This window comes from Lemur catta, chromosome 14 (genome assembly GCF_020740605.2).
Source record: "Lemur catta isolate mLemCat1 chromosome 14, mLemCat1.pri, whole genome shotgun sequence".
Lineage (NCBI taxonomy): Eukaryota > Metazoa > Chordata > Mammalia > Primates > Lemuridae > Lemur > Lemur catta.
Genome location: NC_059141.1, coordinates 26,281,259 through 26,294,466, shown reverse-complemented (window position 1 = coordinate 26,294,466; position 13,208 = coordinate 26,281,259). Strand labels below are relative to the sequence as shown.

The 13,208-nt window shown below is 52.5% G+C and overlaps 2 protein-coding genes across 8 annotated transcripts in view; one reads left to right on the top strand and one right to left on the bottom strand.

Annotated features, from left to right (window-relative positions):
• LCOR (ligand dependent nuclear receptor corepressor) overlaps positions 1 to 2,298 on the top strand; it is a 138,306-nt gene extending 136,008 nt beyond the window's left edge. For 6 of the 7 annotated variants that reach the window (XR_006739287.1, XR_006739285.1, XR_006739289.1 and 3 more), the window contains one exon: positions 948 to 1,725. The gene's annotated coding sequence lies outside the window, so the exon portion shown is untranslated. Of the gene's footprint in view, positions 1 to 947; positions 1,726 to 2,061 lie in introns of those variants that run through there. The other variant, XR_006739286.1, reaches the window with a different exon arrangement.
• Positions 588 to 13,132, bottom strand: LOC123650185 (slit homolog 1 protein-like). Its single transcript, XM_045568743.1, has 9 exons — positions 12,915 to 13,132; positions 12,664 to 12,757; positions 10,347 to 10,484; positions 6,072 to 6,309; positions 4,439 to 4,569; positions 3,848 to 4,002; positions 2,439 to 2,727; positions 1,895 to 2,106; positions 588 to 1,087 (listed from the first exon to the last, which is right to left on the bottom strand). The coding sequence occupies exons 1-9, from the start codon at positions 13,126 to 13,128 to the stop codon at positions 849 to 851; spliced, it is 1,710 nt and encodes a 569-aa protein (XP_045424699.1). The 5' UTR covers positions 13,129 to 13,132; the 3' UTR covers positions 588 to 848.
• Between the last annotated feature and the right edge of the window lie 76 nt (positions 13,133 to 13,208).

The following is a 13,208-nucleotide window of genomic DNA, read 5'->3' as shown; positions in this document are numbered from 1 at the left end:
TGGCTTGCTGGTGGCTGGGAAGCCCAGGACCAATGCCCCTGCTGTGGCTGGTGTCTGGAGACTAGTGATGTTTATTCAGCTGGAGCCAAGAACCCCCTGCCCTCCTGGGGGGGTCTGCCACCCAAGCTGCCCCCATGGCTGTTTCCTCCACGTGAGCCCCTCCTTGAAGCTACAGTGCCCATCCTGTAGCTTTAGGCTGCAAAAGCCTGGTCCTAAGAGCCACCTCCACCCCCAGCCTCGTTCCCAGGCAGTTGCTGCAGTGCTGCCAGTCAGCCCAGGGGGAGGGGGCAGTCCCTTCCTGGCCAGCAGGAGGAGGCCCTTCCCCTCTCAGCCTGGCCTGCTGCCCAGAGATGCTATGGCCGTGGCCGCGGAATGAGCCAGGCTGGCCACCCCAGCGGGGTAAGAGTACTTCCAGGTCATCTGCAGCCAGGAAAGGGGCTTCAGGGGCTGGGGACCCGGCTCCAGGCCAGCCCGAGCCAGAGGGAAGGGCTGGCTTGGGAAGGGGTCAGTCCCCTTCTTCAGACCCAGGTAGCAGGCAAAGAGGGCTGTCACCATTCTGAACTTCTTGGCCTGACCTCACACACACATTCATCCAACAAATATTTATTAAGCGCCTCTTTGTGAAAGGCACTTCCGGAGAGGGCAGCCCGCAGCTCGGGCCTCGCCCACCCTTCTGTCCCCAGCTGCGGCGCAAGTTGCTTTCCAAAGGCTGCTCTGGCACCATCTACCCAAGAGGGCCCAGCTGCCAGGAGCCGTCCTGGCGATGGCCTGCCCCCCCGGCCCAGCTGCCGCCGCCGCCGGCTGAGTCCCCCTCGCCCACCCTCACCCCACCCAGTCCACACCCGGCGCTACGCGCAAAGGGCACAGCCACACTTGGTGGGCTTCTCCACGTCCTCGGCAAAAGAGGTCCCGTCGCTGCACTCAAAGGTGAACTTCCTCCGCTTCAGCCGAAGGCCCTGGCAGCAGCCCTGGCCCGGGCACGAGCCCCGGCACTCCACCCACGACAGCGGGCGCGTGGTCTGGCAGATGGCATAGCCCCTCTGGACCTGGTGAAAGTCCCGGACAGGGTCCCCCCGGCACTCGGACTCTGGATGGGACAGACACCAAGAGAAAGCCTCAGGGCACAGCCACGGCCCCCAGAAGACAGGAGGAAGAGGAGGAGGGCAGCATCCTTGGGCAGGTACTCTGGCCCTCAGAGCCCCCCCTGGCCCCAGCACCCTCCCGCCTCCCCCCGTCATGCAAATGCACACCACGTCCTCTGAGGCCCACGGTCCGGTCAGTGGGAAGGAGGACCTTCCTCGCTGCCAGGGCCCTCCAGGACATACTGGGCTGCCAGGGGAGGTGGCTCTCGTTGCTAGAGTGTGCGAGAAGAGGCTGGAGGCCCGGGAGGCAGGAACATCAGGAAGGAATTCGTGCTGGGGAGGGTATGGCCTGGGGGACCCTTAAGGTGCCTGAGTTCTGGGTTCTCTGCTTCTCCCTGGCCAGCCTTAGCAGTCTGGATTCCGGCAGAAGCATCTTGGTCAAGCTGGCCAGGGAGGGCCTGGGAGGAGTCCCCAGCCCTCAGACTTCCTGCTGTGCCCAGGTCCCAAGGTGGGGGGGCCAAGATGTGTAGGTCTAGCCAGGAGCTGTTACCCTGGGTGGTCTCTTCTGTAAGGGGAGGCCCAGCCAGAAGAGGCACACACCCGGTGAGGGAGCCAGGGCAGGCTGGGCCAGGAGAGAGGCGGAGGGTGGGGCTCAGTGCCCAGAGGGGGGGGGGGGGACGCCAAAAGCCCAACAGCAGCCCAAGCGTGTGGGGGGAGACAGGGAGACAGCTGAGGTTGGGGGAAGGAGTTAAGTCACTAAAGCAGGTTGTAGGGGGGACCCGGGGAGGGCACATCGGGAGGGGGGCCCTGACCTTGCTCACACAGCTCGCCTGAAAAGCCAGGGTCACACACACAGTGTGCCCCCTTGGTGGCCGAGGCCTGGCAGTGGCCATGCAGGCACTGCAGGCCCCCGCAGGGCTCTGCTGGTGCCCCAGGCTGGTTGCACAGGGCCCCTGAGTACCCATCCTGGCACTGGCAGCTGTAGGAGAGCGCATCGAGTGGCACGCATTTCCCATGGACGCACCTGGAGGGGACAGAGAAAAGGCACCGTGAGGACAGGCCGATCCAAGGCCACCCTGAAGGTAGCCCGCCCCGCCCCGCCCCGCCTTGACTTCATGGAACTTTACTCCATTCCCAAGGTTTAAACAAAGCGGGTAAAATGTGATTGTGTCTGTCCCTGTGGACCTTTTCCTGTTAATAAAAACTGAAAACCAGATAAAAGGAACAAAACCCTGTGTTGGACCACATGTTCCAATTTGGGGGTTTGAAGACCAGTTTGTGAGACAGGCCTGGCCGTGGGGAAGGAGACCTGCGGGGGGCGGGGGGCGGGGGCTCCCTCAGCCATCCCAGGCTCACTTGTGGGCGTGGCAGGGGCCATCTGCTGGCTGGTCGCAGTGCAGGCCCCCCCAGCCGGTCTCGCAGTGGCACATGGGCCCCGGGGTGGCATTGGGCTGGCAGATGCCATGCAGGCAGTAGAGCTTGCGGCAGGGTTCGCAGCCAGGCACCACGCCCGGCTTCATCTGCGTCTTGGTGAAGTCCTGCAGCTCATTGTTGATGTACAGATTTCGGATGCACCCGTGGAAGCTGGTGCCGTTGAGGATCTGCCACAGACGGAAGGCGGCCGAGTTCACGTCCACGGGCATCCCTGGGGTGCGGGTGGGGGCAGAGCTTGGCTGAGTGAGGCTTGGGCCATGCCCGGCACCCACCTCTGGGGTCTGCGGAGCAGCTCCACAGTGTTCCCTCTTGCCCTTGGCCTCTGCCCTTCTGTCTCTGCAACCTTGAGCCAAGGTCCTGTGCCACCTTGGAGGGCCCAGACTCCATTCCCAGAAGAAATGGAAAAGCTGCTTCCTCTGTGATCAGAGCTGGGGTGTCAGGCCTGGCAGTCTGGTTCTGAAGTCTGGCTGTGCTCACCCAGGGCTCCTTCCCTCCCTCTGGGACACCAGCCTTGACCTCTCGGAGACCCCAACCGTAGCAAAGGACCAGGGCCTAGAACTCAGGCGTATGGTACTTTTGTCACTGCTTAAGTCTCAGCAACCCTCCCCACCCCAGTGCTGAGACAGCCCTGCTGCATCCAGAAGCTTGTCTCGTCCCTACCTAGAAATGCTCACAGGGGTCACCTCGCCTGCATAGCCTGTAAAGCCAGCCAAGAAGGTCCCAGCTGATGCAGGGATTCTGTCCCTGAGTCTCTTGCAGTGGCTCTGGGCCCACTAGGAATGGACCGCCAGCAATTTTTTTTTTTTTTTTTTTTTGAGACAGGGTCTCACTCTGTTCCCCAGGCTAGAGTGCAGTTGCAACATCATAGCTCACTACAGCCTCAAATTCCTGGGCTCAAGCAATCCTCCCACCTCAGCCTCCCAAAGTGCTAGGATTACAGGTGTGAGCCATGGCACCCAGCTGACCCCAAGCAATTGAGAAGCCACTTCTGACCCAAAGCTAAGAGGAAAGATGCCCTCGGTGGGGAATACAGCTAGGAAAGTTCCAGGCCATCCCCTAGGTCAGGCCTTGGGCACCACCCGGTCACAATCCTCCTTGGCTGGGCAGAGAGCAGCCTGAGCTCCAGGCGGCAGGAGGTGGGGGGTAACCCCCCAACAGCTGGCCACTCACTAGGACCCCATCTCCCACCCCCTTGGCATTTTCCCACAGTTCCGTCCCTGGCACCAGCTCTCCTGGGCAGCCTCAGGCCAGAGAGCAAAAGAGGTCACCATGGCCTGATAGAGAGGCCTGAGCGGGCATAGCTGCAGCCTCCACCCGGGCTGGGTCCTCACCTCCCACATAGAGCGGGGCCTCACTGTTGAGCGTGTAGTGTTTGCCGAAGTTGTCCATGGTCATGGGACTGCCACCATCGATGGAGAGGTTCACCATCTGGTCAAAGGCCACCAGCTCAACGGTGTGGAACTGCCCATCGTTGATGGTCTCGGCACTGGAGGAAGATGGTTCCCCCATCCCAGGGAATGTGGTTCAGTTTGGACCATCCCTGCCTGGGCCCTTCCCCAGCCGAGACCAGATCTCTAAGGAAGGGCCTGTGGGGCTCAGTGGCCTGTAGCTTTGTCCCTCCTACTCGCCTTCTTAGACTCCCCGGGGCGGGCTGAGAAGTCTGGGGCAGGAGTCTCCAGCTTACCAGTCTGGCCCTCCCCATTAAGGAGCCCCCTGGGAGGTGGTGGGATGGGAGGGAGGGGGCCACTGCTCAGGCTGCAGAGAGCCACAGACCCAGGCTAGCACTGAACCAGGTGGTTCAAATGCCCTTCCCACTCGGCAGGTTCCTAGTGGTATTGATAACCCCCTACCCTAGGCCCAGGAGACCCCATGCTGGCAGTCCCCAGCTCGCAGAGTGGAGGGTGGGCATGAGGAAGCCCTACCTGTAGATGGCAGAGCTGGGGTAGCTTCCGGGGTCGTAGCTGACCCGCACATGGCCCTGGTACAGCTCAACTGCAATGTGGTCGTTGTCCCCGTTGTACAGCAGGATCCCGTTGTCCTCTGCCGTGGAGACCTGATGGGCAGTGGCACTTTCTCTCCCACCCCACCCCATGCAGCAGCAGCAGCAGCAGCAGCACAGGGGACCCAAGATTGGAAGAGAGATGCTGCGTGCTGAACTGTGCTCCCGGCCTGGCCAGCCTCCCAGGGACAGCCCTCGGGGAGATCTTCCCAGAGAGGAAAATTAGATGGGGGCTGCTCTCTCGGGTGTGGGCAGCCTGTTCTGCAGGCCCCAGGGGGCTGGGTGCTCAGGGTGGGAACTGCAAGGACACGTTCAGGAAGCCTGTCTGACAGCCAGAGCCATCAAACCTGGAAGGAGCCACTCAGGAGGTAGTGTTTGTCGCTGGAACCGTGCAAGCAAAAGTTGGGAGTTTTGCCTTGAGAGGGAGATCCCTCTAAGATGCTGTAGGAGCTATGGTCATTTTTTCCTGCCTTGTCCCTGTCCCTCCCTTTCTTCTGGCAAGGACCCTGATGCCCTGGTTTGCAGAGGTGGGCACGTGACCCAGGCTGACCAATCATAGGACTCCATCTCCTTGGACTCAGTGGTTGGTTCAGCGATGGTTATGTGACTCAAGCCAGGCCAATCAGTGATCATCCCTGAGATGATCTCATCAGAGCTGGCAAGGAAGAGCCCCTTTCAATGGCTAGTGACGGGCCCTATGGGAGATCAGGAAGAACAAGGATGCACCGGCGGCAATGGCTGGTTAGGGTACTGGCGAGTTTGATTCTCTGAGCAGTTCGGCTGGCCGCTGTCTGGCTGTGTGGACAGTGTAGCGGGTAGGATGTTGGAGAGGTGACCGGGAAAGAGGGCAGAATGACACGTGTGAGAGGCTGAAGGGTTCTAAGAAAAAAGGAGAAAAGGACAAAAGAGGGGACGAGAAAGATGTGGTATCTGGGATAGAGGATGGAACGTGGGGGAAAGACAAGATGACTAAAGAAGGGTTTAAAATGTTTTAGCATGTGATGTGTGACACAATCCACTCTCCTCTCCTGTCCCAAAAATATTTACCAAAATATCTATATATTTCATCCGTGTTGTTGAAGTGGGACTTGCTTTTTTTCCCCCTCGACATGATGATGCTCTGAGATGGAACTGAAGACATGAAAAGGGTAATTTAAGGGCCCCCAGGGACATGTGGTTAAAGCTCTAAGCCCCGAGTTAATGCTGGCCTTGCTCCGGCACAGGGAGAAGCCTGTCCCTGGCACCAGAGGCGGAGGCGGAGGCTGAGGAGTAGTTGAGACGAGATGGTGGGAGAGGGTTGTTGCAAGTTTGGTTTTCTGAATCGTTACCCACGAGACCATTTCCACCCTGCCCTGGTTTTTTGACTCAGTAACCCTTCCAGTGGTGCTTAAACTGGTTCCAGCTGAGATCCTGACACCACATCCAAAGAGTTTTGACTGACTCAGGGTCCTTCCAGTTCCACTGAACAATGTGCAGGGCACATCTGGACACTCTGGCCCACGGCCGGGCTCCCCGCTCCCTGACCCCCCTCGTGGCTAGGTCCCCTGGGCACGCACCTGCAGTGTGATGTTGGCCCGAGGCCAGTTCTGCAGGTCGGTGAACTGCAGGTAAGTGTCCCGATCCACAAAGTTGACACCGAGCAACTTCTCACACTCAGGGCCGCCGAAGCCTGGAAGGCACTGGCACACGGGCCTGCTGCCCTGGTCCACACAGTCGGCCCCGTTCTGGCACTCAGTCCCCTCACAGGGGCTCCTGGAGGCAGGCGGGTGGGGAGGGATCTCACAGAGCTGTCCACTGAGGGGAAAGGACACAGGTAAGAGGAGGCAGAGCCAAGGGAAGAAGGGGGCATCTTCCTCTCCCACAGGCCTGGAGAGAAATTCACTAAGCATCTTGGGAAAATGGACCCTTCAAGCGACAAAAGATGATCCTAATGAACACTTTTCCCAAGAGAACTGAAAGCCAGAAGGACACCGAGAAACAAGTGTGGTCCCTCGTCTAGCAGCATTGACATTACCTGGATGCCCATCAGAAATGGAAAACCTACTGAATCTGTTTTTTAATAAGATCCCAGGTGATTCATGTGTACATTAAAGTTTGAGAAGCACTCGCTGTTCATGTCAATAACTCTGCAAGGCAGATTTTACTATACCCATTTTACAGAACAGAAAACTGAGACTTAAGACATAAGCAGAAAGAGGGAAGACTCAAATTACCAAAATCAGAAAAAAAAGAAGGGACATTAATAGCAACCTTATGGAAATAAAAAGAATTATAAGGAAATACCATGAAAAACTGTACGCCAACAAATTAGACAACATAGATGAAATGAACAAATTCCTAGAAACATACAACTACCAAAACTGACTCAAGAAAAAACAGAAAATCTGAATAAACCCATAGCAAGTAAAGAAACTGAATTAGCAATTGGAAAAATTCCCAGGCCCAGATGGCTTCACTAGTGAGTTCTACCAAACATTTAAAGAATTAATAGCAATTCTTCACAAACTCTTCCAAAAAACGAAAAAGGAAGAAATGCTTCTAACTCATTCTGTGAGACTGGCATTACCATGATATCAAAAGCAAAGACATCACAACAAAAGAAAACTACAGACTAATATTTCTTATGAATATGGGCACCAAAATCCTCAACAAAATACTAGCAAACCAAATCCGGCATAAAAAGGACTATATACCCAGGACCAAGTGGGATTTACCCAAGAATGCAAAGTTGATTTAACACCTGAAAATCAATTAAGGGAATACATCATACCAAAAACCAAAAAATTACATGATCATCTCAATAGATGCAGGAAAAGCATCTGACAAACTTCAACACCCCTTCATGGTAAAAACACTCCACAAACTAGGAATAAAAGTGAACTTCATCAACCTGATTTTTAAAAACCTACAAAAACTATGACACAACATGATACTTAATGGTGAGAGACTGAATACTTTCCCCCTAAGATTAGGAACAAAACAAGGATATTTGCTCTCACAACTTCTATTCAATATTCCATTGGAGGTTGTAGCCAGGGCACATAAGGAAAGAAAGAAAGAGAGAAAATGAGAGAGGGAGAGAGAGAAAGAGAGAGAGAGAGGGAAAGGAAGGAAGGAAGGAAGAAATAAAATACATCTAGACTGGAAAGAAGATTTAAAGATATCTCTATTTGTAGATGACATGATCTTGTATGAGAAAATCCTACAGAATCCACTAAAATGCTATTAGAACCAATTAAAGAATTCAGCAAGATTGCAGGATATAATATTGTTGCACAAAAATCAAAAAATAAAATTAAGAAAACAATTCCATTTATGATAGCATCAAACAGAATAAAATACTTAGGAATGCATTTTTAGAAGAAGTACAAAATTTATACTTTGAACACTACAAAACATTGTGGAAAGAAATTAAAGAAGATCCAAATAAATTGAAAGGCATTCCATGTTCAAGGATTGGGAGACTTAATATTGTTAAAATGGCAATACTCCCTAAATTGACCTAGAAATTCAATACAATCTCTATCAAAATCCCAGTTGACTTCTTTGCAGAAATTGACAGGCTGATCCTAAAATTCATATGGAAATTCAAGGGACCCAGAATAGCCAAAACAATCTTAAAAAAGAACAAACTGGGAGGATTCACACTTCCAAATTTCAAAACACATTACAAAAACTACAGTAATCAGGACAGTGTAGAACTGACATAAAGACAGCCATATAGATCAATGAACTAGAACTTATAGTCCAGAAATACTCTCACATTCATGGCCAATTGATTTTTGAAAAGGATGCCAAGACAATTCAATGGGAGAAAGAACAGCCTATTCAACAAATAGTGCTGGGACAACTGGATATCCATATGCAAAAGAATGAAGTTGGATCCCTACCTCACACCATGTATACAAATTAACTCAAAATGGATCAATGACCTAAATATAAAAGCTAAAACTATAAAACTTTTAAAAGATAATATAGGTGTAATTTCTCTTGACCTTGAATTAGGCAATGGTTTCTTAGATATGACACCAAAAGCACAAGGAACAAAAGAAAAAAACAGATAAACCAGACCAGAAAAACTTGTACATCAAAGGACTTTATCAAGAAAAGATAACCTACAGAATGGGAGAAAATATTTGTAAAGCATATATCTGATAAGGGACTTGCCTAGAATATATAAAGAGCCCTTACAATACAATAATAAAAAGACAAATGCCTCAATTTAAAAATAGGCAAAGGACTTGAATACACATTTCTCCAAAGAAGAACTAAAAATGGCCAATAAGCACATGAAAAGATGCTCATCATTATCCATCAAGGAAATGCCAATCAAAACCACAATGAGGCCGGGCGCGGTGGCTCACGCCTGTAATCCTAGCACTCTGGGAGGCCAAGGCGAGTGGATTGCTCGAGGTCAGGAGTTTGAGACCAGCCTGAGCAAGAGCGAGACCCTGTCTCTACTAAAAATAGAAAGAAATTATATGGACAGCTAAAAATATCTATAGAAAAAATTAGCCGGGCATGGTGGCGTATGCCTGTGGTCCCAGCTACTCCGGAGGCTGAGGCAGTAGGATCGCTTAAGCCCAGGAGTTTGAGGTTGCTGTGAACTAGGCTGACGCCACGGCACTCACTCTAGCCCAGGCAACAGAGCGAGACTCTGTCTCAAAAAAAAACAACAAAAAAAAACAAAACACAATGAGACACCATTTCACAGGCACTAGGATGACTAGAAGTGACAAGACAGACAGATAATAAGTGTTACTGAGGCTGTGGAGCAATTGGAACTCTCATACACTGCTGGTGGGAATGTACAATGGTGCAGCCACTGGAAGACAGTTTGGCAGTTCCTCAAACAGTTAAACACAGTTACCATATGATCCAGCAAATCCACTCCTACGTGGGCAGCCAAGAAAACCGAAAATGTATGCCCACACAAAAACTTCTACATCAATGCTCATAGCATCAGTATCCACGATAGCCAAAAAGTGGAAACAACCTAAATGCCTATCAAATGATGAATGGATAAACAAAATGTGGTGTATCCATACAATGGAATGTTATTTAGCCACAAAAAGGAATGAAGTACTGATATGTGATACAACATGGATGAACCTCGAAAATGTTATGCTAAGTTAAAGAAGCCAGAAACAAAGGACAACAGATTGTATGGCTCCATTTGTATGAAATGTCCAGAACAGGCAAATCTATAGACATAATATTAGTAGATTAGTGGTCACCTAGAGCTAGGATGGGGGAGGGGGTTGGGTGACAGATAAAGTGTTTCTTTTTGGGGTAATGGAAATGTTATACAGTTGATTGTAGTGATGGATGCATAACTCTGGGAATATACTAAAAGCCGTTGAATTTTACATGTTAACTGAACTGTATGGTGTGTGAATTATTAATATATCTCAATAAAACCATTTTACTAAAAATGACACAAGCAGAGCATCAGAGGTGGGTGGCTAAAAGGAGGGAAGTCTGTCCAACCTCCCAGGGGAGCCCAGGTGGGAAGGTAGGCAACCTTTATGGCAGGACATGTCATCAGAGATTGGCTGGGTAGGTAAATGACAGGGCACTGCCCAGTAATCTACACCCACCTCCCACCCCCTTCAGCACATGGGCTAGGGACCCTCTCCCTAGGTTCTGAGCAGTTACGTGACTTTCCCAAGGCTGCACAGCTGGCATTGGGCAGAGCCATGGTTCGACCCCACCATCCACTTCCCAGGCCCTGCCCCCTACCCCTTTCCTGGCCGAGGCTGGGGGTTCCTCCCGGCCCAGGGGCTGACAGCCATGAGAAATCACTCATGGCGCACCCAGGGGCCACTCACCTGTAGCCCTCAGCACAGAGGCAGGAGTAGCTGTTGACTTCATCCACGCACTGGCCTCCATTCTGGCAGCGGTGGTCCCTGCAGTCGTCCTGATTCTCACTGCAGTTGTCACCTGTGTAACCTGGTGCACACTCACACCTGGGGGGTGGGCAGGGGTGGTCGGGTGGTCAGCTGCAAACTCAGCCCAGAGCCTGGGCAGCCAGGAGAGGTTATAAGAAGTACCTTTCTGCCCAGCACACACATACACACACACACACACACACACACACACACACACGCACACGCACACGCACACACACAGCCAGTTCCATACAATACTTATCCTTACTACATAAAATGGTATGTTACTCTCTGATATTTTGTTTTATTTTTTAATGTTAATTTTGACATTAACATTAAATGGGAGCTGGGGTGCCCTTTATATCCAACTGATCACAATCTACTAATGAGTCTGGAGCTACAGTCTGAAATATGTTACAGTAGCTAAGCCACCACCCACTCATTCATTTTTTCTATCATTCATTCATTCACTCACGCAGTGACTGTATACTGAATACTTGCTAGGTTCCAGGCACAATGCCGGGCACAGCGGTCTGTCAGTTCCATCTTTCTACCAGGACAGGAAGTTGAGAGACCATGCACTACGGGCCCACTGTGTGCCGCAGCCCCGGGTCCAGGGCAGAGCGTGGTGCACAATCCTCTAGTGTGAGGGACTATGCCAGCTGTCCCAGACTAGACTATGGGCAATCCTGCCTTATTCCACCCTCTGAGATCCAGCCCCTCTGGGCAATCCTGCCTTATTCCACCCTCTGAGATCCAGCCCCTCTGAGGAGGACACATGCCACCCGATCTGCCACTGCTCCTCGGTCTGCCCTGCCAAGCCCACCCTGGCAGCCCACTTGTCTGGAAAACCCTCAGTGCCCATCAGTCATGGATCTGGCCTCAATGATCCTCAGACTCTTGCTTTCTCTGTGTGGGCCTCAGGCTGCTCCAGCTAGACCGTGGGCTCCCTGGGGACCCCACCCCTGGCACTGTCCCTACATCCTGGGCTTGGGACCCTCAGCCACAAAACCCTTAAGAAGTCCTGCCCTGACCCCCCATTGCTGCCCTGACTGGTGGAATGTGGGGTCCCAGAAATGAGACTTTGTTTGCAAAACTGCAGATGGGAGCAACATTGTTGTTGTTTTTTTTTTTTTTTTAGAGACAAGAGTCTTGCTCTCTTGCCCAGGCTAGAGTGCCATGGTGTCAGCCTAGCTCTCAGCAACCTCAAATTCCTGGGCTCAAGCAATCCTTCTGCCTCAGCCTCCCAATTAGCTGGGACTACGCAGGCATGCACCATCATGCCCAGCTAATTTTTTTTTTTTCTGTATCCTTTTAGTTGTCCAGCTAATTTCTTTTTATTTTTAGTAGAGACGGGGGTCTCACTCTTGCTCGGGCTGGTCTCGAATTCCTGAGCTCAAGCGATCCTCCCGCCTGAGCCTCCCAGAGTGCTAGGATTACAGGCATGAGCCACCGCACCCGGCCAGGAGCAACATTTTTAAAACCCATGACTTTCATCCAACAGTCTTCAAGTGACAAAGCACTTCCACATGTGCCAGTACTGGCGATGATGATGATGTCAATGATTCCTTATCCAGATCTCCTGGGGCCAGACAGGTTTGGGAATTCTGAACTTTTTGGATTTTGGTAAGGCCATACATTGTGTCATAACATGCCGGTAGAATCTGAGGCAGTCCCATAATCAGACACGTTCCCATTTCTGCAGGAAAATCTCCACATACACTGCGTGGGTTCACGAACACCTGTAAGCAACCTCAGACCCACGCGGGTCAGCTGCTCTTACCAAATACGTTCAGGTCCCATCAGATTTTGCCATCAGATGGGCTTTTGGTTTTGAGAGTTTTGTGGATTTTGTAACTGGGGATAAGAAATCGCAGCTCTGGAATGATGACAGCTATCTATGGAGCACTTACCAGATGTCAGGCTTGGAGCTAAGTGCTTTCCATGCATTTTCCCATCTAATCCTTGCATCCACCCCAGGAGGAGGCTACTGTTGTGACCAGTCTACAGATGACGAAACAGCCTCTGAGCAGGCAAGCCATGCACCCAGGCTCATGCTGCAAACCTAGGTCTGTCTGCCCACAAAGGGGGCATAACCCGGCCGTAACCTCTCCCTGCACTGGTTCTTGGGAGCCCAGAACACCTGAGACCAAACCCTTGGCAGGTGAGGAAACGGGGGGTGCAGAGTCCAGACTGGGATCCAGCCTGCCTTGGCGGCCCGTGCCCTTCCCTGGCCCTGGAAATGGGCAGCACTGACCTGGGCCCATCCGGGGAGGCCACACACCGGGCCTCGTGCTGACACGGGTTCAGGTCCGCAGAGCACAAGTCCACCAGCTGCTCACAGGCCCTTCCTGGGGAAAGAGCAAGTGGGAGGCAGGAGGGAAGCTGCCCTCCTGTGCTCTGCCAGTGTCCAGGCCCAGAAGAAACCTATTGCAGACACCAAGGCGGGGCCCAGCCCTTCCACCCACAGGCATGGGTGCCCCAGACGCATGAGCACAACACGCTTACCCGCATACTGCAGGGGGCACTGGCAGGTGTAGCTGCCCACGCCGTCCACACAGACGCCCCCATTGGCACAGGCGTGCTCCACACAGTCGTCCATGTTCACCCCACAGGTCGGTCCTTCAAAGCCAGCGGGACAGGAGCACCTGTGGGGCAAGGGGAGGATGGAGAGGCTCCCTGGGAAACTGGTGGAAGCCTGTGGGAGCCAGTCGATTGCCATTCCAGAGTTATGGTCCCTGCTCCAGGCCAGGCCCTTGCTAGATGCTGGAGGTGGTCAGACGTGAGGGACTGGCCCTGCCC

Excerpts from the sequence above, each read along its gene's own strand:
- LOC123650185 (XM_045568743.1), bottom strand. The coding sequence starts at position 13,128 with ATGGCAATCGACTGGCTCCCACAGGCTTCCACCAGTTTCCCAGGGAGC. Across the intron at positions 10,485-12,663 it reads GCCTCCCCGGATGGGCCCAG|GTGTGAGTGTGCACCAGGTT; the intron begins GTCAGTGCTGCC and ends CCCACCCCCCAG. Across the intron at positions 1,088-1,894 it reads AGGCGAGCTGTGTGAGCAAG|AGTCCGAGTGCCGGGGGGAC; the intron begins GTCAGGGCCCCC and ends TGTCCCATCCAG.